Here is a 26,946-nt window from a genome sequence, read left to right as displayed (position 1 = left end):
GAGGCAGGCCATTTCTTCCCCCCTTCACTGTCATAGAAAATAATCCGTGAAAAATGCTGGGACTAAGACCCAGCCCACAAAAAATCGTAGCGACTGATATTTTGGTTTATATAGATTAAAGGTTGTTAAAGGTTTACGTCTTACACACACTTCTTACACAATCTGCAGCAACTTGCATTTTCCAACAACAAGCCCTAACAGAATATTAAATAGTGCCAACGGTTAATTGTAAAAGCTATTTCTGATCCTCTCCACCAGACGACTCACTGTAATGGTGTTAAAATCTTTAAAGTAACACATTGGCTTTTGTTGGCCCGCGACCATCTGCTCATGGGGTGTTGTTTGTGGAAATCCACCATGTCACATATTTGCATTATTACTTCAAGCGATTTCTTAGTCTACGGTTCCTTTTCGGTCGCGTCTATATTGAGCTCAGTGCGCTCCAGTAAATAAATGCTAAGACGTGAGGGCGAGAATGATATCGCATGTTTTTACGGCTTCTGATGCCCGTTCAATTATTACGGAGCCCTGTGGGATAGCGAAACCTCATTTCGTCTGCTAGGAGACGGGAACCACATTACACACGCGCGCACATGTGATATACAAAGAACTGTGGCTTACATGAAGGATCTTCCCTCCACAGCATGGGATATCTCAGAGCGCATGCACACATGTGCAATAGCAAATAGTGTCACTAGCTACTTCTTACATAAGCAGGCAATTACACATACATCATTTGGCAAGTCAACACTTCACAGCCATGCTGGGTTCAATGGATTCCTTTCGTATCTAAGGAATTGGTGCGCACAGTATGCTTTTCAACACGTTCCACGGGGCTGTGAGCATTTGGGCTGTGATGTAACGATTTTTGTGATTTGAAACGGTGACGGATTTTTTCTTTTTTTTTTTTTTTTTTTTTTTCTGTATGCAAAAGTAGGACGCAAAAATAGAGCCGCGTCTTCTCGTTTGAGCTTCAAAAGCGTGATTCGGGTCCACCAGAAGTTGGGGGTGTTGTTAAGTCTGCTGGCTTTGTTAGCGCCGCCTGCTTCTAAGCTGCTCCTCTGTGTAATTTTGACTTTGAAAGTAGCCCGTTGCCTTCCTGCCAACAAAATAGCCCAGGGATAGCTTGGCATTCTCTCTCTTTGTTTTTGTTTTTAATTTTTAATTTTAGTATATTTTTTTTTCTCTCTCTCTCTCTCTCTCCCGTTTTCACTCCCGTCGTTTTCGGTTTTCCGTTCGCGAGCTCGCCGCCTTTGTTTCTCTTTACGCGGCGTCCTCTGCGTCTGCCCCCTCCGCTCAACTGCCACATCCTCCCCCTCAAACCATTTTGATATGCTTGTCTTGCTTGTCATCTCTCTCTCTCTCTCTCTCTCCCTCTCTCTCTCTCTCTCTCTCTCTCTCTCTCTAGAAGCAGCTTAATTCTATCATCTTACAGTTGGACAGCAGTAATTACATTTTTGACACAAATCCTGCAACTCACAGCAAAAAGAAAATGGGTGCGAGAGACCGAGCGGATGCGGATGCATGCTCATCACCCTGCGCTTGTGTGTGTGTGTGTGTGTGTATCCATATATCTGGATATGTGATTGTGTGTAGCGTACGTGGCCTGATTACCCCGGCCAAACACCACAAAGCTATTTATAAAAGTATTTAGTCCACTCCCCGGTGCTTTGCAGAGAGACGAGTTTTGCTCAAAGGGTCGGGGTCAGCGTACATTCTGGATGCTCTTCTGTGGTAAACTGACTGCAGCTCCCCTCAGATTTTCTAGTTCCTCAACGAAGACTGAATCTTGGTTTAAATCAACGTCTCATGCACATTTCTTATCAGATGAATCAATCTCCTTAAGTATGATGGATTATGAATTGGTTGAAATTGTTGAAATAAAAAATGTCTGCCATTTAACTTAAATGGCGCTTGACTTTTGAGGATGTTTTTGGCTGCTGCAAATGATCTGGCTTGAAGATTATAAAGGATCTTTTAGGGGACTGCGGGACATGAGCCGTCTACACTTGTTTGTGCTCTCCTAAGTCCGGCTCGCCTTGTAAAAACACCACCCAAACACCAGTCTGCGCTGTGTCTTTTTTTTTTTACTAGTTAATTTTAATTCCTGTTTTATTTTAACAATGGCGTCTGAAACTGTTGCAGTACAAGTATTTGTATCTCCGAATCGAAGCAGTCAATTTGAAAAATGCTGAGATGAAGCAGCCGGAAATATTAAAGTGGAAAGACGCTACTATCGCCGGTGTGGAGCGTAGTTGCATTTCTGGGGAGGTGCACATCAGTTACAGTGTCAGGGTCTGTGCTGTCGACCTAGCTCCCGTATCACACTGCGTCTGATTAGAGGGTGAAAAGTCAAAATACGACTCCAAAACTTTTATTCATGAATTTAGTGATGAAGGCAGATGTTAATGGCTCTAATCTGCTCTACTTACTGTTTCTGAACTGTGTTTGTGATTATGCATCGAAATGCGTGTATAAGAACCAACGCCACACACCAGGCCTCAGCCGGAGGTCTAGAGATTTGCTGAATGCTGTTTGTTTCATTATTTTTCCTTGGACTTTATTTAGATGATAAAAGGAAAAGCTCTCCCTACGGTTCGCTCCTGGCTGGTAGGCATGTACGGAAACGCGGAGCGAAGAGAAAAGTGAGTCATTGCAGAGGCTCGGAGGTTCATTAGGGCATAAACTCCACCATTGACCTACAAAGATGGTTAGTCACGCGCCTGGCATTTCTAACGAATATAATTTAATTTGTTCCAACGCGATATTTCACAGTGAGTGGTACAGTGCCACAGCTGTCACGCTGCCAGTCTATTTGAACTGCGGAGGCTTCAGTAGATACTGCGGTTGAATTTGATTGCATCGCCTTTTTTGCATGCAGTGGGAGGCTGTTGTGCGCTGGAGTTTTTCGCGAGGCATGAGCGAAGGAGTCGGCACCTCCGAGTCAGGGGCCGCGGCGCTCTGGTGGAAAGCGGCGGGTTGCTCTCTCCAAGTTGGCGGTGGGTTCGCTGCCCCAAGCGAAGGAGTTCAAGCATCTCGCGGTTCTGTTCATGTCTGACTGTAACATGAGTGAGAGATGGATAAGTGGTTTGGTGCGACTGCAGCAGTTAGGCTGGCGCTTGACCCAAACGGTTGCGGTGAAGACGGAGCTGAGCTGTAAGGCGAAGCTCCCGATTTACCGCCGAGCTGTTTTCTGGTGTTGTCGGAAAGAATGGCATCGTGGATAGAAGCCGTAGGGTTGCTGGGCTCTAGCTTTCCGATAGAGTGAGGAGCTCAGACATGCGGAGGGTCGGAGCAGAGCCGTTGCTCCTTCACGTCAGAAGGGGCCAGTTGAGGTGGTTGGGGGCATCTGGTGAGGACGCCTCATGGGCGCATCGCTTTGGAGGTCTGCTGAGCACAGCCAGCTGGGAGTAGACTCGGCGGTAGACCCAGAATTCACTGGAGGGATTACATATCTCATTTGGCCTGGGAACGTCTTGGGATGCCTCTGGATGATGTAGAATGTGTTTCTTGGGAGAGGGGCATCTGGAATATCGTTCTCAGCCTGTGGCCGCCGTGACTCAACTCTTAGGAGAAAACGAATAAAGATGAATTAATACAGTGTTTTATACTGTCACAGTATCAAGTGTTGAGAAGAAAACTTTTATCTTCTGTAGGTTTCTATTTGTTGAGTTGTAGTGAAGAGACGCAGTGTCATTCCAGAGCTGACTAGCTGTGGATTAATCACGTTGATATTTATTAATCTAGAATGTCATGTGGGCTGTGTTTATGGATGAGAGAGCGACGTATTGCTCTCCTCCTAGCGGACTCCTTACATTATGCATGCCCGTACATCGCATTATTGCTCTTTGTGTGTTTGGTTAATGGTTGTTTAAATACAGGAGATGTCGGAGTGGCATCCGGCCTCTCATCTTCTTTTACTCGGAGAAAACACATGTGCGCACACACCAGCACATTCACGAAGGGCAGCAGTGCGCATAAGAAATCATTAGCTAAAGTGATGCAAGTTTAGCTATCATGAATCACAGTGGCATCGTATCGACAAGCCGGAGCCAGCCAGGAATTGAAAATGTGTGTGCCTCAGTGTGTGTGTGTAAGGATTACCAGTATTTTGAGCTGGCAGCACGCCCAGCCTCCATCCCTTCTTCCCCATTTTTCTCTGTCCTCCTCTCTGCCACCAGGGTTTTCCCTGGTGTGTGTTGTCTGGAGGGAACTTAATTTCTCTCCCTTTCTCTCTTCCTCCTGCCCATTTTCTCCCCATCTTGCCCACCATCAGTGCCTTCCTGTGTTTAAGGCAGGGCACAGTGACAAACACATTACCTTCTCTCCCTCTTTTGTTTTACAAACAGCAATCTCCACAAGCGCTGGCCAAATCACAGAGGGGGTTGAGGCTAAACTCGATCCAGCTTCGGCAGTCAGCATGCCATTAGCTTTGGCTGGGTTTGTGCAGCAGGGTAGCAACAATCATTGGGTTGTCTGTTTAATGCAGAGCATACAAGGCAGCCTTGTTTTTTTTGTGTGTGTGTGTGTGTACACTTGAAAACGTGAAGCTTCCCTACATGTCTGATCTCTATTTTACTCCCCCATGAGTACTTCCACCATTGCTATGTCTCCTCTTCCTCGTCCTTCCTGCTACATCCCTCCCTTCCTCCCTCAGTAATATCGCTCACAGTGTGCTTGTGATGATGGATGAAGAACTAGTTACAATGAAGCAGACTTCACATCCATCACAAACTCAACGACAGCCTAGATAACTGGATCACAGTTTTTTTTCCCCCCGTGCTCTCTAGAGTTTAGCCATGCAACAGTCTTTCTGGCTCCTAGTCAGCGTCCCCAGAGGCTTCGTAACCCAATCAGAGCCAGGGCACGGCAGGAATAAACCTATTTGACATTTCCTTCTTATACATGCTATTCAGATGCTCTGTTGTTTCATTGCGGCAGTTTTTCTATTTCAGCACATTCGTATGCGCTTTGGCCAAACTGGTTACGTTCCTCTGCCTTCCTGTGTTTTTCTCAGCTCCGCCGACCCCTGTGGAACTCGGCCCTACCCTCGGCTTGAAGAAGTCCAGTTCGTTGGAGAGCCTCCAGACGGCCATGTCGGAGGTCAACAAGAAAAACGAACTCCTCCCGTTCCACCGCCCTCGCCCAAATATGGTCAGGGGAAGAGGCTGCAACGAGAGCTTCAGAGCAGCTATTGATAAATCCTATGATGGGCCAGCTGAAGATGATGACGGTAAGCGACGTCAGGGAGGTGTCAGTGTGTTCTCTCAGTCTCGGTTTTGGGCCATTCAAGGATCAGAAGGAAAATATGGTCCACAACCAGTAGCTGGGTTTGCGTAGAGACTTTTTTCTCATTCCGATTGAAGGTTTCAGGTGAACTGTTTACATGTGAGGGGATCTATTCCAATCTGATGTTTACATGTACCACTACTTTTAAATGGAATGGCTTTCAACTTTCAGGTCCATGACCACCACCTACTGAAATGAAGTGTGGATCTGGATAATCTCATATAAAATAATCCTGTGACTTCTCTCTTGTCTAATCAGCAGTAGTTGCTATTGTTCTTGTACATATGTAATTCCTAAAGCAACAGCTTCTTTCGGAAAGTTTCGGGGTTCCGAAATTGTTCCACGCTTCGTTCTTCTTCTTCCATTAATTTTTGATGGACCTTTTTAAACAGTTAGATATATTTATTGTTTCTGCCATTTCAAGCCGTTTCTGCTTGTTATAATGTCTAGTTCTTTCAGAGCTTTACTGCAGCTGTCTCCATGTAAGCCCAGCTATTGTTAGGGTTCGGTCCAGATTCTTTGTGAGGGCTTGTAGGTCAATTTATACTCCTGCTAATCTGGACCACCCCAATTAATATCCTCCATGTTTGCTTTTTATGATTTAAAATCTAGAGGATTACATCAATAGTTACAGAGCCAGCAGCGTCCTTCTTCTAGTGTCGCTTGGCAAAAATGTATGAAATGAAATATCAGTGTGAAACCAACTAGGCCCAATATCTGTAACATCTCAAGGTTTAGTCTTCGCTTTACAACAAGACGTCAAATTGGCCGAGTACTTTACAATTACGTCAAGTTATGATCCTGAGCACAGAAGACTTTGAATGTTTAAACAGCGGAGCAGGAGGCAGGTGGCTCACACAAAATCCCAGCCACGCTGAATGACATCAGAAGCACCATTAAATAGTGTGATGAAAGTACAGATTAGGGAGAAGAATCGGGCCTCACGCCACTCAGCATCGGGTCAAGTCAGCAACCGAAGCCAGTCACGTACGAGGGACTGCGACGGGTTACCGACATAGAACTTACGTACAAATTAAACAACTTTTCATCCAGTTCTCCCTTAAGAATAGACTTCCAATGCTGGCTGAAGCTTCCCAAGTGTTTTGGCGTCTTCAATCGATAGCCTTTTGATTTAGCTCGTTTTTCCTCAGAGTTGCAGCAACGTGTTGCACAGCGGGCCTCATTGGTTTACATCAACTTCCCCATGAGATCATGTGGTCATGTGGTGTGTGCAGGTTCGAAGAATATCTCTGATGTTTGTCCTTTAGTGTGTGACGCCATCTAATTTTCAAAACTGAAGTATGTTTCACTTCTGGTTGCGCCCAAGTCACTGATTTCACCGACTAAAGTTTGTCAACTCTAAGAAGATACAGATGTAGCGTTGATGTATGAATCGATGCACTTACTGTTTTCCTCCATCTACCATCCATATGTTACCATTTCTAAAATGACAGAGACTTTCATCTTGAAATCTCAAGTGTAATCACCGGCATATATCTTCCGCACCTTCAGATGGATTTTTCTAACTCGGTGATTGATGCAAACTCAGCTCACTTCCATCTGCTAGGTGTTTTTTCAATTACATTTTCTCCGGCAAAGTCAGACAAGAACTTTGCAGCCACCTCATTCCTCAAAATATCAACACAGCCAATTCCCAGCTGCGTTATTAGCAGCAAACTCTTATCAGTCACCACCAGAGTAATGAGTCGGCCTGTTTCAGATCAGTAGGCTCGCACAGGAAAGGACTAATAGGGCATGTCAACACCACACACACGCGGCGGCCACATCTGTCACCGTCTTTCTAAATGTCCGACACGTTCAGAGCTGCTGTTAATTGACAGAGAACAGTTCTATCAAGTGCACAAGTGCGGTATCTATCTGTCATTCTTCCCATGAGTCTCTCCTCTTAAGCTAAGTTTTATGCAGTTAAGTTTGAAATGGAATGCTTGAATGGCTGTAGAAGTTTTTGAGAGGTGGAGTTTTACTCACAGCCCACTGGCTGTTAGGAAGACGAAGGGAAACACTCGTATTTTGTCAGTGTTTTAATTAAATGTACAAAGACTTTCTTTGGTGATTTTGAACCCATGCGGAGAGGATTCCTTTTATTTTATTAATTAATTAATAGATTATTAGTTGAATACCAGTGTCCTGAAATAGCAATTGTTGCCTCAGCCTGTTCCTAATTTGGCAAAAACTGTGGTTATGAACATTTTTGATGAACTTCAAACATCAGTTTGTACTGTTTTACAAGGTGTGACATTTGTGTCTATTTTACCAGCAAACTTAAGATTGTGATAGAGGCTCGCTGTTTTAAGAAGTGTTTAAAACTTTATAGACGTCGCAGCTCTTTTAGAGATTTTAAATTCTAATGGGAGGGATAACAAGGACCAGGACAAATGCAGCTGTGGATCTGCAGCAGGGCAAACACACACTCCGTCTCTCTCTCTCACGCACACACACACACACTCACACAATTCCGTCCTGCCGTCAGACAGTGTTTGTAATTAAGGTCGAAGTGAATATCTACACGAAATTAAATCTCCACTGAGGGAACTGGTTATCTTATCAAATCTGACAAGAAGTCTCTGTGCCTGCGTGTGTGTCACATCATTGTTATTCGAGTCCAGGCCTCGAGTCTGTCGAAGGAGACGTCACGGTTTGCACTTTTGAGCGTTTTTACTTCATCGTTCCTAAAAGTTAATGAATTCACTGTAAAGTTGATGAATGTGCCATGGAGACGTAAAGTAAAGCTGTTTGAACTCTATGTGCCAGATTGCGTCTTGGCTTGTCTCGTGTCTGCATTCATGTGGTACCTGATATGTGGTCTGTTACACTGTTTGCTTCAGCAAATCTTATTTGATATTACAGCTGTGACATACTTAGCACTCTCTTGAAGCAACACGCTGGTAATCCATCTTACAAAGTGTTTATTCCTTTGACTAAACGTCAGGTCCTACATCAGCTTTATGTTAAAGCTTCGGATTCTCTGCTTTCATCGATCTAAACAAAATGAGCAACATGGAAAAATACCCGATGTAGTTTATTTTTCTTTTACTGCTACTTTTACAGCTCTTGCAAACATCCTTCTCCCCGAGTCACCCTAATCCCCAATCTTTCTCCTGTGCCTCTCCCGTTCCCTCCAGATGACTCGGAACCGAGCTCGGGCCGGGACACCCCCGCGAGCAGCTCCTCCCGGCAGGGTGTCGGCGATCAGCCGGGGGAGAAAGGCAAGAAAGACAAGAAAAAGAAAGCGATAACGAAGAAGAAAGAGAAGAACAAGGGGAAAGCGAAAGAAAAAGAGAAGAAGAAAGCAGAGGAGCCCGAGGAGACGGAAAAGAAGAGCAAAAAGATAGGCTTCGGGCTGCTGAGGTGAGTGCAGGTGGTTTTAAATTTGTCAGCGTTGGTCCTCTTTAAGGCTCCAGAGCTTTGTAGGTGAATGTCTACCTGTTGTAGCTGTCTGCTGATTCTGCGATTGCAGGGTGCTCTTGTCTATGTCCGAGCAGCTGTTGGTCCGTGAGCTTTGCTCCTTTTGGGAAAGCTGATGGACAACGAACATCTTTGTAGTGGAACCAGGTTTTGGTATATTGCTGTGGTCTTTGCCTCTCATGTTCATGTTTTCTTTCAGTGTGTTCAAAGCCCCCCCGACGAGCCGAATCTCTATTAGCTAGTTGGAGGGCGGCACGTAAGGGCGCGCTCACACTAGGTGACCAAGCACGCTTTCTATGTCTAGTGTGAGCCGTACCCAAGTGTACCGTACATGCTTCCCTGGCATGGTACTGTTGGAAAAGGTGGACTTCAACAAGGAACAATTGGCATAGCATGTGTATAGTGCTTAAACATAAACACGACGTAAAAAGCAAGAGACCATCCTTCCATCACAACAACAAAGGGTTCACACTGGTCAGAGGAAGAGTTGTGGCTGTTTTAAAGATAAGTGATAAAGAGCAAGAAAGTCACATGGTCGGGTTCGCTCTCCATCGCGCTGCTCTAACTGTGTACTTCATGATGACGTGATGACGACGCGCCATGGTTATGTCGTTTATCAACGTGATGACGTATGTGTCGGAGGTTACCATGCCTCGGCCCGCTTGGTTTGGGGTGATGTGAGCGTGGGCCAGCTGGGGACGGGGGAAGGGGGCGTCATTCGTGCCTCGCCACGGTGAATTCCACCACACCTTCACTCTGTATCAATGATCCACTACACAAAATTAGAGCATTAGAATAAGGCGCTTCAGCCACATTGTCGAGCCAGACTCTGGTGACTTCCACCACGGCCTCAGACCTCAGACCGAATTAAACACTAGCTTAGTTTCTCACTGACTGGTTCACTCATCCAACGACCAGCGTTATCTATTTTTAACTATATTGTCCTAATAGAGAGGATGTTATAATGTAGTACACCCCTTGACCGTGAACACATGAGAACAATGTGTGGAAAAAGTCTTATCATGAGTCCAGGAAGCGGGGAACGCATGATCCAAGCCAACTCCACACTAAAGTACTTATCAGGGCCTAGATTCAGCGGTTAAGAGGATAATAAGTCTAATAAAAATACCGAGAAGTCTTTCTAGAGAGGAGCTGACGTTGAACAGGAGTCAGATGGAGCCAGAAATGTTTTTCAGCCAGCATCTAGTAGCAGTTTATGGTACTTGCGCTAAATTAGTTGTTGCTTGGATCCTCTCGTGCCTCAACTGAAGCAGAGAGAAAGATCTCTATGTTCAGCTCCCAGAGCTTCAGGCAGACGTTTTCCTGTTCGTAGGTTTTTACAGCCATAATGAAACTATGTGAAATCTCGGTTCGGCAGACCAAATATTTTCTGCTCCTCGTGCCGAGTGATACGTCCCAGCCGAGAAGGAACCCTGTCACAACCTGAAAAGAAACTCTCCTCTTTCCGTCTCATCAACCACCAGCAACAGAGTTTAGACTTTCAAACTTTAAAGGTCCAAAATGCAGCCTCTCACACTTGATGTATTCATATGAAATCAGATGAAACGTGAACACTCAGGTCTTTATTTTTCCTCATGAAACGCTGTCACATGCTCCCAGACGCACAAAGATCGGTCTAAGAGTGGTGCCCCAATTTCCTTAAGAGGTGCTGAAAATTATCTGTCAGAACAATTTTGTGTGATTACCTTTAACCCTCTGTCTGCCGGTGTGAACGCTAAATACGCGATGAATGGAGCAAAGTGTTTCAATGAACAATTTGTACTTTGTGCCTTAATTACTACCTAATATAATTTTTTTTATTTTTTTTATTTTTTGTGGCCACGGTTGCTTGTGAAGTACGATTTCACATGACCATTACATAGATAAGAAATCTAAAGTAAAACACTTGCGTGCAATTTGATCTCCATAATGCAACCGGGGCCGCTCAGAGTACGCTTGCTGAAGCCGCCTGTGTGAACCAGAACACAGGAAAACACTTCCAGATTTCAAAGCCTCCTTTTATCACAGCGATTATATCGCAAAATTGCGTGTTATTTAAAGAGAAATATTAGGCAGTTAGACTAATACGCCTTAATTTACTTAATTGAATAGGTTTTGAAAGCCACCACCTTTTTCTTCACCTCCCGTCCACCTCCTCATTCTAGGTTTTTGAGCTTTCTCTCTCTCCAGTATTTAGTCATTAGTGAGAAATGTTCTTACAGCGAACACATATTCTTTTTTATGATGTTAAATGTGGTGTATGCTGTTCATTGATCTCTGTTAATGACTTTATAATTAAACCTGTACATGCTTATGTTAAATCAGTTTTCTTCACAGGAAGGGAAACAGAATAATGTGAGGGTGGATACACAGAGTTCTGCAGTGTATACGTGTACAGTTGGTTCTTTTTCTACAGCCTCTTATTTTTATTGTTAGTCTACTTACCTGTTTACACACCTGTCTGTCTGTGTCAGTTCCTCCTGTGGCGTCAAACCTTTATCCGCTCCTACTCATCATTACACAAAAATGAAACTTGGTCGCATGAAAATGGTAATAATCATAATAGTAGTAATGAATCGAATCAAATCAGTGGCGGTTTCACTATGTGACAGAGGCTACACATAAATTTTTAGTGGCAGTTCGCCAATCCACAAAAGACGGTTCAACCTTGCACCATGAAGCAAAGTTCCCAGTGATTCAGCAGCCAAATTTTTAAAAGACCTTCCCGGTCCTCATCAATAATGTGATTCATTGTTTGATTCAAATGCGCCAAAGAAAAAAAAAATATCTTGGAAGCTCTGTGATTTATTGTGATATATTTTTTGTTTTCTCTGAAGAAAACTTTGCTTTTGAGTTTTCAAATTAAAGTTCTGAGATAAGAATCCCAGAACACAAAAACAAAAACTGTGTTGCACTGCAAAATCACGAAAAATCTTTTTCTAAATTTGCTCTGATCTTTTAATTCATTGTAAATAAATGTGCTCTATTTTCATCTTTTCCACAGACCCTTTTTTTAAAAAAAATAAATAAAATAAAGATATACTAAAACAAGTGACTCACCGATAGAAAAAAAGTATTTTTGTCATCTGTTCCACGGAGGGAGAAGTTACTCATCCCACGGCTGGAGCAGTTCGAGTTTGGATGTTGCATAATCTGTGGAAATGACCAAAATATTTGCACTTCTGAAGTGGTTTCACTGATTGTCATTCATCCGAAGTAATCCTAAAACCTCATTCTTTTTATGATCCTGTAAAATTGTCAGATATCGTGCTTTCAATTCATTTACTCTCTTAAATTACATTAGCCCTTTTAACAAGGACGAGACAAATGCTAACATCGCTGTCTGATGAATACAGTTTATGTTTCAATTATGACTTGTTTTCACATTGTCTGCATTCATTGTCCATCTGTCAGTCTCATCTAAAGTGTAACCAATAGACGCCACCGCCTCCTGCTTTTGCCAAAAGTCGCTTCACACGAAAGCTCATAACTCTGTGGTCAAACCCCTGAAAAGTGGTTACTGTAAAGCCAGCTCAGAAACAACAGTGGAATATGAAAGAAAAGTTTCAAGCCTTCAAAACTTTTGTTTTTCAAACACAGCAGTTTTCAGATCTCCATTGGACGAGGTTTTAAACCTGGAAAGCAAACTAATGCACAGGGAAGATGAAAAAAATATATATTTAGAGTGAAATTTAAGCCTAAATCTGTCCTACAGTGTACATGATGTTAATCCCTGAGAATGGGAAGAGATGTTGCCTTGTCGTGCACCATTTAATTATGCCTTGCTACTCTACCTGGGCTAATTGAAGAGCACCCAGTGTCATTACCTGGCATTGCAGCTTTTCAAGCTAACTTTGCATTAGGTGTGGCCCCATTGGAAGAGGGGCACTTGGATCATAATGGGTTGATAAGAGTCAACTCTCCTGTATGTATTAAGGGTGTCTTGATAACATTTTTTTGCCCCCGTCCTATCCCAGTCATTTAATATTGATTACCTTCCAATCGGATTGCCGATCCGAGCTGGACGATCCAAGTCTCCTACCCCGGAGATCTATAAAGACTTCCTTATCCTGCTTGTATTCCCCTAGATTATATATGCGCCACGCGACTCCGCTAAGTCCAATAAATAGATCTGTCAAAGTTAATGTAGTGTCGAGAGTGTAGCTTATACCTCGGCTCTAAAAGCTCCAGCAGATTGTGAAAACCTGTGCTCCGTGCTACAGAAATAGGCACCAACACAATAAACTTAATAACCCTCTCTTATTTTTCCATTTTTCCCGTTGACACTCTCTCAAGGAAACTTTTCTCTTCTTTTAAACGCCGTTTCTTCGGTTTTGTTATAATTTGGGTGTGTTTTTGCCTGAGTGTACTCGATGTGCGCCCTTTTTGGGGGTGGCCAATAAAGTTGGTAGCATTAAATGACGTTTTGACGCCTCAGAGGCGTGGTTTTGTTTTGTGGCAGAGCTAAAATAATTAACTACAAATTAATCCGATGCTATTTATGCTATTAAATGCCTGGGTCGGCCCCAATACCAATGTCCTGAGGACATCCCTGGTATGTGTGACATACATGACATCCTGACCTGGGTGCAGCCCTAATGGATAGAAGCTAATTGTGGAGGTTAGATGCATTTTACTGTCTTTTCTAAATTAGTTTGGTTTGTTTTACGGTTTGTATAACCAATGGATAATTGGTGACAAAATCCAATATATTCTGATGTATAATCTTCAGTCCGCCGCTTGTGTCTTACCACGTTACCATCTTAGCAACGTTCCAACTGCGTCACAGTTGACGGGAGGTTGCAACTAATACCTTCTTTCTGTGTCCATGCATCCATCCATGCATCCATCCATCCATCCATCCATCTCTCTCCCACCCATCCACCGCTCTGTTTGATTATGGTCTGGAAAGCACACCCGAGAACATCTCCGGTTTAATCTGACCGAGCCTTCCCCGCTACGCACCCATCCCTCCGTCCATCCTTTCATCCGACCGCCGGCCTCCTCATCACATCTTGCCACGAGTGCTTTAAGAAACCATATGATACACCCGAGGATATTTTTAGAGCTTTCCTGCTACACCTCATCGCTCATCACCATAAGAGGGTCTTGATTAGAGTCCAGCGATAATCCCAACCTCTCTCTCTCCTTCTTCATCTTTCCAGCCACATTTCTGCCACACACCCCCCCCCCCCCCTCCCAGCCGTCCGTGCCCACCCCCCTAATCTTTGCATCATTCCAATTTTTTCCTCTCCCGTCTGCTCCCTCCAGCTCCTGCTCCCTATCTGCATTTGATTGCGTGTAATGGTGGTAGACTGAGAAGGCAAATTGGTGCTATTCAGTACAGTTCAATCCGGGCCGAGCTGCTGATTTGTCATATTCATCTAAGGGCACCTTTGATTGGCCTAATGGTCCGGAGGAGAGGCAGTAGGCCTATGGTTTTATCGCCGGTAATGCTCATGTTTATCATTCGTTGGTTTGCACCTTTGATACACAGGAACTCTTTGCCAACTGTTAACATTATTCTTACATTCATGCATCAGCTGCAGAGACTCACACTGCTGTTACTAATATAATCGTCCAGCAGTAAATTTTTCTTTTCGCAATTTTTTTTTTCTACTAGGAAACTTCCATTTTTCAAAGGGCCACATTATAATTGAGTTCTTAATGTGGGCGATGAGAGGGTGTAATGTAATTTATCACACTAATTGTTAACCCAGGCATTAAAGTCAGGCTCTAAATGTTTGTTTAAAATGCCCTTTAAAGTGGACAGCTGGCTCTGTCATCTGAACCGCTACCACCTGCCAATCAGAGATGCCAGTCATCTGTGTGGGTCTGTGTGTATGTGTGTGTGTGTGTGTGTGCGTGCGTGTGTGCGTGCGTGTGTGCGCGCGCCGTGGTAACCGTCCCACCGCCATGAATATTCATGCGGTGATAAAACATGATTGGTCACACAGTCAGATGGTTGTCATATAGTTGGCACATGGTGCCCGCGAATCTTCCAGAGAGCGTGCTTGAGTGCGCGCGTCTGTCCGTGTGGTCTCCGCAATTTGTCTGCAATTGTGCGACCCTTTCTTTTTCGTCTGAACCATATTTTTTTTTCTTTTTTTTTTTCTTTTTTTTTTTTACACACTTTCTTGCTCAGACTGTTTAGGTTGATGCGCGAAACAAATCGGGCGTCTCTCTGGACGGTCATATTGTGCGCGCATACATGCAGCCGTAACTTACTATACTCGTAATTAACGCGCTTGGAGAGTATGGCTCTCGAGCTGTTCCGTCGTCTGTGTGCCTGTTTGCGTCTGTGGCTGGCTGCGGAAAAGGAAGAGGGAGAGACGGTCCGTACGAATAAAAAAATATGGCAATCTATTAGGTGGGAACTGGAAAGGACAAGGTCTACCAGAACGAGAGGGGGACAGGCTCTGCTGCCGCTGCCAGCGCGCCGTGTTTATGTGATTGTTGCTGTGTGCTGTGTGTGTGCGTGCTGTTCATTTGCAGGTTTAAAGTAGTGTGAATTTATGAGAATCTATGATAATGAATGCATGGTTGCCTGCTGGCTTGTAATCATGCACTGCTGTACTCACATCCAGCTCTGGGGCTGTGTTTTCTGTGAGGTTTTATGTGTCCTCACTGTGGGTTAAATAACCCATTTTATCGACCGTATTCATAACCAAAACTTTTTATTTAAAAAGGTAGTACCTTAGCAAGACCTACAACCCGAATGGCAGTCACCAACCAGGAGCGCCTCCGAGCCTGGAGTCTGTTCCTTTTCTTTACCTCTCATTGATATCTGTAATTATACTCTACCCCTATATTGTCCTATTTTCTTCCCTTTTTGTGGTTCTTTTTGTGCGCTCTCTCCAGCTATTTATAATGCAGCCCCTCTGTTAGACTTAAAGTGCTCCAACGTAGGGACTATTAGCCCATCTCCACGGTGGGGCCCATTAGGGCTGGCTAGCTTCATTGTGAGCTGTGTAATGGTTGAGCTTCATGCTAGGCCTGTTAGCCCGAGTCTGTACGTACTGTATGGCAGTGTGTTTTTTTGAATGTCTGCTCATGGCGTGTACATGAAAAGGCTGATGGTAGAAAATGGACCTACTTTGAAGCTGCAGTGCCTGACATTTACAGGGCATTTTCTGATTGGTGAGTTTGGGCTGTGCTGCATATAACAGGTGTTGCACTTAAGTAACCTTAAGGCTGCAAACAACTGACATGTTTTAATGTAGTTTCCACTCAGCTGGCGCGTCAAGCATGGAGACCGCTGGGGTGTCTTCACGCATTTTGTTTGAATCGTGTACAAATCTCAAAAAATAAGGTCTGATGGTAAAATTTACATAAACATCCGCTGTTTAAGTTGAACAGTTTGGTTACCCAATTTGCTGAGCTGTACATTTCATATACGCAGAAACATGGCGGTCGTAATTAAATGAGACTTGACCGATTTTCCAGTTTGGTCACTTGAAAACTTTATACGTATTAGAAATCGACGGCCGATATTTGTGTCTTCCTTTGCTGCCATCGGCATCAGCCGATATGTTGGTGCATTCACCGGAAACGCTGCAGACCGTGCAGCCCATACATTGAATGACAGAGTGCGTGCAAATACAGGCTTGTGCTCTACCTCTTTTTACCTGTTCATTTTGTATGCATAAGTGTGTGTCATTTTTATCATGTAAACGGAGGGAATAAAAATCAATACCCGTTTGGTTTTAGCTACGTTGCGTCAGATAAACTGGTAGACACCCTTTTTTTTTTTTTTTTTTTTTGAAAGGAAGATGACTCCAAAGTCTTCATGCAGGAGCAAGCCTGACCAGACGTTGAATGCCATTGTTTCATAATTAGAGAGCACATGCTTGAAACAGAGGAAGGACTCTGCCAATCAAACATCATGACAGGAAGTCATTGGGGTGTCGCTGACTGATGTCACGCCTGCCAATCAACTGTGTGTGTGTGTGTGTGTGTGTGTGTGTGTGTGTGTGTGTGTGTGTGTGTGTGTGTGTGTGTGTGCACACATGCCTGATGTCTGTGTGCGCTTGTTACGGAAGCGCACTTGTCAATCTCCTGCTCCCTCAGGGATCTGTTTGCCAATGATAGAAAAGGGAGGTGTGTCTGAAGTGTGGCAGAGGGATGGAGTGAGGGAAGAGGAGGAGAATAGAAGTGGGAGTCACAGATGTTTCCACAGATTTTCTCCTCGTTTGTCAGTGGGTTTGATCCACGTGGACTATTCAGAGGCGCAAGTATAGAACGGTCCTCTGAATAGTCATCTTATGTGAACAGGATTTTGTATTAGTTGATCATAGTTCTAAGTAATGCCATATTCTGCTGTGGGGGTCAAGATAATTGATTGTACTGTTTGAAGTATATTTGTCATCCTGCGCCAGTAAAGCCAATTTGAAATTGAGCTTTATTGATATGGGTGCTAATGTGGGTAGGTTAGGCGTAGGGTCGGAGGTAGAAAGTCACACTAAATATGATAACCTGCTTCTGTTTTTGGCAAACTGAACTGAAAGCTAAACCTAAACTAACACAGCAGTTCAAAAAGTCCTTCTCACCCTCTGCTTTGACAGCAGGTGGCATGAAGCTCGTGAAACCTCTGAAACGTTGACACAGTAACAGCGTTGTACTGTTAAAGAAGTGTTTCCTTCAATATGGTATTTAAAAATACATTTAAGGAGACGGGCTAAGACCAGCGCGAGGAAAGTTTAATCATCTTTTCATGTAGATTTTCCTATTTATTTTAATCAGCAAACAGAAAACAAGCCACAATTCCCACGGATGCCTCCCCCCTCCCCTCGGTAAGACATCAGACTTTGAAACGAATGCCGTTTTCTGTTTGTTTTTCATCCTTCCCCTACACAGATGGAAGCTTTAAGGTACCAGGGTGTATATTTCTAATTAAATCTTTCTCACATGCAAATGAGTAGCCATACACTTTCCATACAGATCGTGGTGTTAGCTGATGAATATTCACGAGTCATCGTTCTGTTCTCACTAATGACACAACAAGAGGTAATGTATTCATCCCAACTGGATGCTAATCAGCTGTTAATCTTACTCTGATATTCCTTGTCAAACGATGCTCAAGCGATCACATCGTGGCTGTGACATTAAAAAAAAAAAAAAATGTGTTCTGGACTATCAGGCTGTGCCTGTTAGGATTGGTTCGTTGGCATTAAGGGGTCTAAAGTGCGCCAAGAAAATATTCCCCTCACCAAGAAAACCCCACAACGCCGGATTTATGCTATTGATGACCCATTGTGACTCTGAAAACCGATCATTAATCAGTCCAGGCTACGCTTTCCCCAAACTCCAGCTTGTGTCCTCCGCAGCCTCGAGTGTTTGTTCTCGGCCGACGTAAGTGGAACCCGATGTGGTCGGCTGCTGTTGTAGCTCGGCCACCTCAAGGGTCAACGTGCTGCGCAATCTGAGAGGCTTCTCTGCTCTCTCACTTGTAAAGAGTGGTAACAGTGTTAGCGTGGCCTGTCAGCTCAAACAATGAAGGCCATTCTCTTCTGAGCTCTGTTGTACACTGTTTTTTTGTCTCCTCTAGATCCTCTTGTGTGTAAAACAAACACAAAAAACTGTGTAAAGAAAAAAACACTGCACCAGCCCACATTGCTCCAAGAACCACGCCGGCCACAGAGATGACATTTTAGAAAAGTCCCTGACCTGTCACTACATGGTTTTATACATGGCACAGCTGCCAGATGATTAGCTGATTGGAAAATAACATGAACATGAAGTGTTTCACTTGGCCAGACGTTACTTTTGTCACAATTTTCAAATGCAACTTTCACTTCCTATTTTCACTGTTACTTAGGGCATCACACCTATGGGCTTAAAGTAGCTAAATGGAGATGACCTCCTTACTTTTTACTTTCGTTTTCATCGAGGTTCAAGAGGTCTGAGGTCGAAACACGTGTTTTACTCTACGCATGTTTAGTTGTCTCTATCTACATCTATGTCATTTTCCGCTCTGAGCTGACACGGGAAAGGAAACGGGGGTGACGTGGATCGCGGAAGAGAAGAGAGATTAAATTATGACAGACGAGTGTTTGATAGGGAGCGGAGGGGAGCAAAGCATCAAACGAGATGGCAAGATGAAGGGGTGAAGGCGAGGTAAGCCGCCACCGGGAAGAAACGAGAAACGAGGGTAATGAGAGAAAAGAGAGTGCTGAGGAAAAGGTAAAAAGGGATAGAGGTGAAAGAGGGGTAAGTGAGGGTAAGAGAAGGAGGGAGTTGAAGGAAAGGGTAAGCCTCTGTAGGTAGCGGTAATTAGAGCAAGGCTTGTCCCCTGTGAGTCAGATACACACACACATGCTGTTAATGCGCACAGATGATTGTAGCCCTTCATTGCCCGGCCGGTCCCCCTCTATGGGCGATAAATAGGCTGCCCCCCCCCATTCACATTAGGCGTTTCAAAGAAACCTATTACCTCAGAGCTCACACTACACCTTTATTTTTTTTTTTTATTACAGCTTGAATTCACACTTGAAAGTTACCATGAATGCTGCTTTAAATAATACACTAACGGGTACAGTGATACTTCAAAAACACAGCGGAGGTGTAGACATAAGGACTATACATCAAAAACTTGACGAGATAAATAAAACATGAGAGGTGTTATGAGGTCACAGTTTCCATGTTGGAGATGTTAACTATCTACTCACCGTCTCCTGCTCACTGCAAAGCTTCTGTGTGTGTTTAGTCTAATCAGCTTCCTTGACTTGCATTTATTTTCTTTTTACCCATCGCATCCCCATGTCTTTGTTTGGTTTTTAAGCTTAAATCCACCTTCTTGGGTTACAAAGAGACCGAGAAGACTTCTGGCTAACACTCACAGTATGGATTAGGCAGTGGACATTAGTTGCCAACAGATGTGCCATCGGTATTCTCCTTGAATGATCCGACTGCAAGTGGCCGGCTTAAACAACAGCTGCGAACACACCGAAGGTGCATTTTAGATCCGATCACTCTCACCACATCTGGAGATGGTCTAGGCTGCTTCCGACCACATTCTTTAGGCAGTGTGAACTCACCAGAAGAGATTTTTTTCTTTTTCTTTTTTTTGTCTGCATTTGTCTGCATAGTCAAACACCACATGGTGTCAACATCATGAGATTGGTGCATATTATATTCTTGCAGCTGAATATTTTATTGTTTCAGTGTGTGTGTGTGTGTGTGACCATCACTGCCCCCCCCTGGGAGCTAGTTTTGATCTTTATTGAGTGGAGAGACCTTGTGTGGCAGGGAGGACAGTGTTACACCTCAGTGAGTAGAGGGGGAGAACGAAGGACAGAGAAGATGTGGATGGATGGACAGAGGAGGGGAGGCATGTGGTGCTGGTAGGAACTGGTGGAGTGAAGGATCCCGTGCTCTCCAAGTCATCTCACTCAGGATTAAGAGAGTCCCGAGGGTTACTGTGTAGATCTCTGGAGAGATGGGAGAGACCAGGAGGGTGAGCCAAGTCAATGATAGGGCACATAGTGATAGAATGAAAGAACAGTCCAGCCCTTCTTACTTGGGACTCACCCTTTTCTCTTGAAGTGACCCAATACAAGCTGACAGGTGACACCACACATGCATGTGAGCATTCCTTAAGTATAAGTGAGACCATCACCAGGGCCCAGAGTAGAGTCTTCAAACAGCACAGCAGTGATATTACTCAGTCTATAGTAGTCTAGTAGCAGCTCACAGTCTGATCTTTGTGCAGGCTTCTAAAATAGCTAATGTCAGCCAGGCAATAAATAAATACTAGCTTAATGTTTGCTCTTTGTGAGCAAAGAGAAAGAGAATTCCCAGCTCATTATGTTCAACATTTTGTACCGTTTAGCCCCATACTGTATAACATACAGAGCTGTTCGTGGTTCTGAAGCAGCAGTAATAATACACTGGAAACGACAACTATTTTCACAACAATCTGCTACGGCCCAAATGCCATAAATGCTTATTTGAACTTATTGGATTTTAAGTTGTGGCTCGAGACACATGTGAAAACTGTTTTTTACACCAGATGTGAACAAACATACTGGTCACTGATTCAGGGCCATTGATTCAGTCTGGGATACGTACACTCAGGTCATCTTTCACATTTTCAGTTAACCTTAGGTCTCCCTCCAAACTGTGACACATCAAACCTGATTCATTTGTTACTCCGCAGTCTGCCTCATGAATGAAACATAATCACTGGAACTTCGCCAAATCAATACACCAACTTCCTAGATGTAAGAGATGATATCACTTTGCCACAGTCGTCACCTCCTTCATTTACCAGAAAATGTTGTGTGTGTCCACGAAGTCTGAAGCAGCCATTTAAACTGTTATGACTGTCAGTCAGGTGTGTGTGTGTGTGTGTGTGTGTGTGTGTGTGTGTGTGTGTGTGTGTGTTTGTGCGTCTTCTCTAGGTAATGACCAGAGCAATGTCCAGTAGTGCTGAGTACAGTGCGCTGTTGATGCTGACCACACACAAACAGTATTGACTGGTGTGGTTTGACTATTGATATGCGGCCACTTAAAAGGGGCCTCCAAGTCTATTGCATGCATGCCATCTTTTAATTTAGATTAGGCTGGATAGAGTACATTCCTATTGAACAATTCCTTTGTAAATACACCCTTTCGATTTAAGTAATTGAATTAACAGAGCTCAGTTTATTCTTGCACTTCTTTGTATTTGCAATAACTGATTTAACATATACATGACAGCAGCCATTAAGCCATGCACATAGAGCTCTATGCAGATATTTTACCTTTGTTTGGCTAATTCAACTACTTAATACTATTGATTTTCCTGACATGTTTATCTTATATGTATTTATAGAGTAGTTTTGGATGTTTTAAATATTAATATTTTAGACATTGTATCATTTACCTGTGTGATTTTGTAATTATCTGTGTGTACCTGTGATTCACGCCAGCCGTTATGTAACACAGTGTGTGTGTTTGCATGTGCACAACTGTGTGTTTTTCTGTAAGGTTGGTGCTGTCGTGGTGTTTGTCCTCGATTGTACTTCCGTAATGTCCCATTATGCCAAAGACTGTAGAAATCTCCACGTTACATTGGCCTCTGTTTTCCTTTTGTTTCTCATGCCACCTTTCTGTCTGTGCTCCTCTCTGTCCAGGTTCGGAAAGAAAAAGGAGGAGAAGAAGGAGGCAAAGGCGGCTCTGCAGCGCCAGAAGTCGGACCTTCTCAGCGATGTCGAGTTTGAGCGGATGAGGGAGGAAAGAGAAAGGTTTGGAGCTCTCCCTGAGATTGTGTTTTTGTGGTCTAAATGTGCTGACAAATGCAAATACTGTATGCATTTCATATTGAGGACATTTTTGTAAACCTCACAGTTTTGATGGAATGGACTAAAACCGCTGTATTAACGTCTCTGCCATTCCTAACTAATATTTCTATGAATCTTTACCGTGCATGTCATTCAGTCCCTCTTTGGGCATGTTGCCCCTGTGGGTGTTTCATTTGAAGACGTTTCTCTGTTCATTGCTCCTCTATTTCCATTTCAGAATTGAAGCAGGGCATCCTGAACTGCGAGAGCAGAAATCCAGAGACCAGCAGGGCGGCGGGTCAGCGTATCCAGATTTCGAGGATGACGACGACCCCAACTACGCCCGCATACAGTCCTTCAGGGATCGAGATGTGGGCTCACCGCCGCAGCTGCCGTCTCAGTCGCCGCCCTACAGTACGGTTCAGCGCACCCACGTCCGCACACCTTCCCCTCAACGCCCCTCTGGCTTTCCAGGACACGGAAATCACACCAACGAACCAGGAGCGCTCCCTGACGACGACCCCCTGGACAGGCTGTACGCCAAAGTCAACAAGCCGAGAGGAGCTGGCGCCACATCTCCCTCTGGTCCTCCTCCTGCTAATGACAGGTAAGGCACGTGGGCCTTATCAGGGTATAGCTATAAAAAGTTTTTGGTTTAGTTTGAGAGCTTTTTTTTTTCTTCAAGAGTACACACACGTAGTTTCACATTATCAGAATAGAGATGGTTTGCGTCCCCTTGGGTCCTTCAGGTTAGCACCAGTGTAGGGGTTGTCACTGTGTGGGCTTCCCTCCCCACACATGCTGGTGTAGTGAAACTTTATGTGGATACATAAAACCCATCCAACAAACTGATAAATATTCCCCCACCGTTTCCCCTTTAAATCCCCCTTCTTTTCCCCTGCTCCTCTCCCCTCTCACTTTCACGGTGCAGTATTATCTTGCTGATGCTTCATATTCTCCCCTCTCTCTCCCTCCCTCCCTCTCTCCCGTCTATTTACCTGCCACAGGCCAGCGTGTGTAAAACAATAGAGGAAGAAATGGACAGACGGAAAGAAAAAACGGAATAGTTTGTGCTCGCTTTAAGCTGTGAGAGCTGTGTGTATTCCAGAAAAGAAAAAAAAAAGAAAAATGCCGCCGGGCTCAGTGTGTCCCTCTCAGCCTCGCAATTGTTACTCTTTACCTTTATTATGTCAGTCACAGCTCACTTACCTCTGAATATATCTGCCATGCAGCCATTTCCAGGCACAGCCACACACACACACACACACACACACACACACACACACACACACACACTGCATCCACTTTATTTCTAAATCTGTTTTCAGGTGAGGAAGTAAACCTGAATGATGAACAGATCCAGGGTTTATAGAGATGTTGTCTCATGCTGTCTTTCTTTTATTGTTTCTTTTATTGCTGTTGTAAATATATGATAAGGCATGAGTATGCAAAGTCAAGACTCCCTTGACCTTGCAGCATAAACCCCCTTAAGATTATCAGAACAGAAAACTATATATATGTTTGAGGTGGAACAAACACAGTCGATTCACTATGTTATTTTTTAAAATTAACTATTTGGTTACCTTACGCTAAAATACAAACTTTAATTCTACCATTAAATTATATATTTTTTTCATTTTCAGTACAATATTCTCATAATTCCATATTTAAACATGGGATCTATGAGTGAAGAAACCATTGCATATTTTAACAAAAGATATCATTCAACACATAAATTCAGATTTATGCGGTCTGGACCTAATTAGGAAAGCTTTCGTATGCTATGTACTGCCATTAATAACTGTAGATAGTGTTGAGTGTGACCTAACTGGAAATGTGGCTGTATTATTTATCCTCTGAAGGTTGCTTACAACCACTGTGTAAAAGGTACAAGTGCGCAGGAAGGGAATGTTGATATACCGGCAATTAGCAAGTGCCTTTGTTTAGTTCTCTGAAAATCAAAAGATTAGGACAAAACGATTATTCCCAGGAACTGACCACCAACCAAGAGTAAAGAGTGAGGCCAGAAAGCTGGAGAATCAGTTATTTAAATTAGGCTGGACAGAGTGCATTCATATTGGAGCAATTCCTTCACACATATACTGATAGGTAGATCAGTGTTCTTCATATTTTAAGGATTTTACATCAAATGTGGCTTTGCTGTTTTGTAGCAGCGTTTACCTTTGTGTGTGTTTCTTGTATTTGTCTGAAGCAGGCTTGCGTGTAGCCTCAGTGATGCTGTGGTTGGGGGGGTTTAATTTATCGTAGCAGTCCTTCCGTCAGCCAATCAAATAGATGTAAATACAGTGCTTTGGTCTTGTTCATGAAGGTCAAGGGCTAGACATGAGTGTCTGTATGTAAATGATGCTTAATTAGTCAGCTGTGTGATACCAGTGTGTATCATGCTGTTGTGAGAATGTACCTCTTCAAACGGTTCAGCTCAGCTCCAGTATCACACATGTTCCATAATTACTTCCTACTAGTATAGAATCCTGTTCCGGCCCTTATACAGATGTAACGTATTAGGAAGCAAATGGATGTCCCTGTTTCACATCAGTTGGAAAATGCGTTGTTGTATAGTGTGTCATCAACAAAGCTTGAAATAATTCCTTTAATCATACAAACCCACCATTTACTCTTGAGTAAATATTTCTCCTCCACCAGTTTTACTTGATTTCACTTGCTGACACTGTTCTTTTCTGATTTTGTAGTTTAATATAGCCACTATCTATTTAATGGGACCTTCCCAAGTCTCCCTTTCCTTGGAAGAAGTAACGCGAGTCTTAAAATGTCTTGATTTTGGATACCTATATCCACTGCCAGTGGTCCTGGCAGATAGTGGCATTCATTTATCATCACTTCCTGAAACCTGATGATGCAGACAGAATGAAGTCCAGGTATTGGCTGACGGTAATCGATGGTGCCAAAAAAAGAAGGCAGTGGTGTCAGCGGTGGCTGTGTGTGCGCTTGTGCCACGGTGCGTCGAGGGAGGCCAGTGCCGCTGTATGGATGTGGGAGACGGAGATAAACAAAATCGCTAAAAGACTTCCATTCCATCAGCACCTCAGCAAAGCGATAGTCGCGCACACAAACACACACACACACAGTCACACACTCACACAGAGGATGATGCAGAGACGGAAACGCCAGCCACACAGCTCACAAATGTACATACAGTTGTTGATAACACATGTATCTGTGTGTGTATATAAATTAGTTTTAGGTATTTGTATTATACTTTAATTAGTAGTAGCCTGTTGTTTGTTAAAATATCATAAAAAAACAGAGAAACTGCCGTTGCTTAATCCTTGATAATATTGGGTAGTGGTAATAATTTAAGTGATAGGACATCTGCCGAAATTCCACGTGCATGTCCGTTTCCCTGTTTTTTCATTTAGTTCCACAAAGGTGCTGTTCAGGATATAACAAGTGAGTGGGAGTGACAATAATTTTTGTTCATCTTGGTATTTATATCTTGTTTATTTGTTGATCAGGACATGACACTTTCTAAAAGGTGCTGTTAGCGTACTCTTTGTTGAATGGTGTTGTTGGTTGGTTGGTTGATCTGAACCTCTGTGACTGTTAAGCTCTTTGAGTACCAATAGTTAAAAAAGCACAATATAAGAGCAAGACCATTTACCATTACCAAAAGACAATAGTTTGACTGACTGAGCTAACGAATGCTAACTAAGGTGAATTCTAACATGAGAGAACCTGACTGCAAACGTCTCAATACTGTTGTGAGGTAATGGATTAATCTCAGTGTTCTTTGTGATACATGTGCAGAAAAGGCTACGTCATCAGTCAACAGGCACACACTGTTGGCCGTAACTGAACATACAACTTGTTCTGGTGTAGGCTGTTGCAAACTCCATGGCAGAAGAGCAGCAGATTATGAGATTTCAGTGAGTTCATTTCATGATGATTAGTCCCCATCACATGCACCATTCAGGCATAACCTTATGACCGCCTATCTACTGTTGTATAGGTCTCCCTTGTGCCTCCAGAAACAGTTGTGACTCATCAGAGAATGGACATGGGTCTTCTGAGGGTGTCTAACGTTGTCCAGCTGCCTTTGTTTTAGTTAAACTGTGCATCTTCATGGCTGAGAATCACAGACAACTCTTTTTTGAATTGTTCCATCATTTTTGCAGTTGAGCTGAAACACCATATCAGTTCCTTTGTGTCTTTTTATGCTGTATGTATTTTATTTGTTGTTATTTCTACCAGTGATTTCCATTAAACTGTTTTATTAAACAGTTGCTTAACCACAGACCACAGTGATGTATCACACTGTCTTCTTGGTTCCAAAGGGCGCAACCAGCTCAACACCTTACACATGGCACAGTTTAATGTAGACTAATTTAGTAAACCCAGTGGACGCACACACATATTAACACATACTGACACACATACACACACAACTCATTGGATAAGGGTTAAACATACACAAAGCAAAGACGTAGAAGCACAAACAAATTATGTCTTGAACACATTTTTATAAACATTAATTGCATCAAATATTAGTTTCTTAATGTTCTGTCTATTTCTATGTCTCTTACATACTGAAGGGCATTCATTTCTATAATATATTGCCTAGCCCCTTAACTCAACCTTAACCATCCTAAATCAAACCTTTTCAACATTAAAAACAAGATCTGTCCCCTCAAAAATCCCTTTTGAATTTCTGTAGACTGGCCATAATGTCATCGCAATGCAGAAATGCCCTCACTACAGTGGTTTCCAACCAAGCGCATGCATACGCACAAACTCTCACACAGTCCATTTTTTGAAGTGACCACCTAAGCCTTGAATGAGAGCTGCCCTCAGTTTTCTTGAGTGGGTGCCCCCTCCCACCCTCGCCCAGCTAGCACCACCACCTAACCCCTCCAAGAGCCCCTTGCAGGTTACCATAACAACCACAACCTCTGGCACTATACCAATTAGAAAACAATCAGCCTTGAGAGAG

General features: G+C 43.4%; 1 protein-coding gene across 4 annotated transcripts in view; it reads left to right on the top strand.

Moving 5' to 3' along the window:
* The window catches only part of pard3bb (par-3 family cell polarity regulator beta b), a 208,916-nt gene that overhangs the window by 116,748 nt on the left and 65,222 nt on the right, over positions 1-26,946 (top strand). For all 4 annotated transcript variants that reach the window (XM_047600652.1, XM_047600653.1, XM_047600651.1 and 1 more), the window contains 4 exons: positions 5,018-5,233; positions 8,433-8,658; positions 21,831-21,941; positions 22,216-22,584. In XM_047600652.1, the coding sequence (XP_047456608.1) occupies positions 5,018-5,233; positions 8,433-8,658; positions 21,831-21,941; positions 22,216-22,584 (922 nt within the window). The remainder of the gene's footprint in view (positions 1-5,017; positions 5,234-8,432; positions 8,659-21,830; positions 21,942-22,215; positions 22,585-26,946) is intronic.

This window comes from Mugil cephalus, chromosome 12 (assembly GCF_022458985.1).
Source record: "Mugil cephalus isolate CIBA_MC_2020 chromosome 12, CIBA_Mcephalus_1.1, whole genome shotgun sequence".
Classification (NCBI taxonomy): domain Eukaryota; kingdom Metazoa; phylum Chordata; class Actinopteri; order Mugiliformes; family Mugilidae; genus Mugil; species Mugil cephalus.
This window is presented reverse-complemented; position numbering and strand designations above follow the sequence as displayed.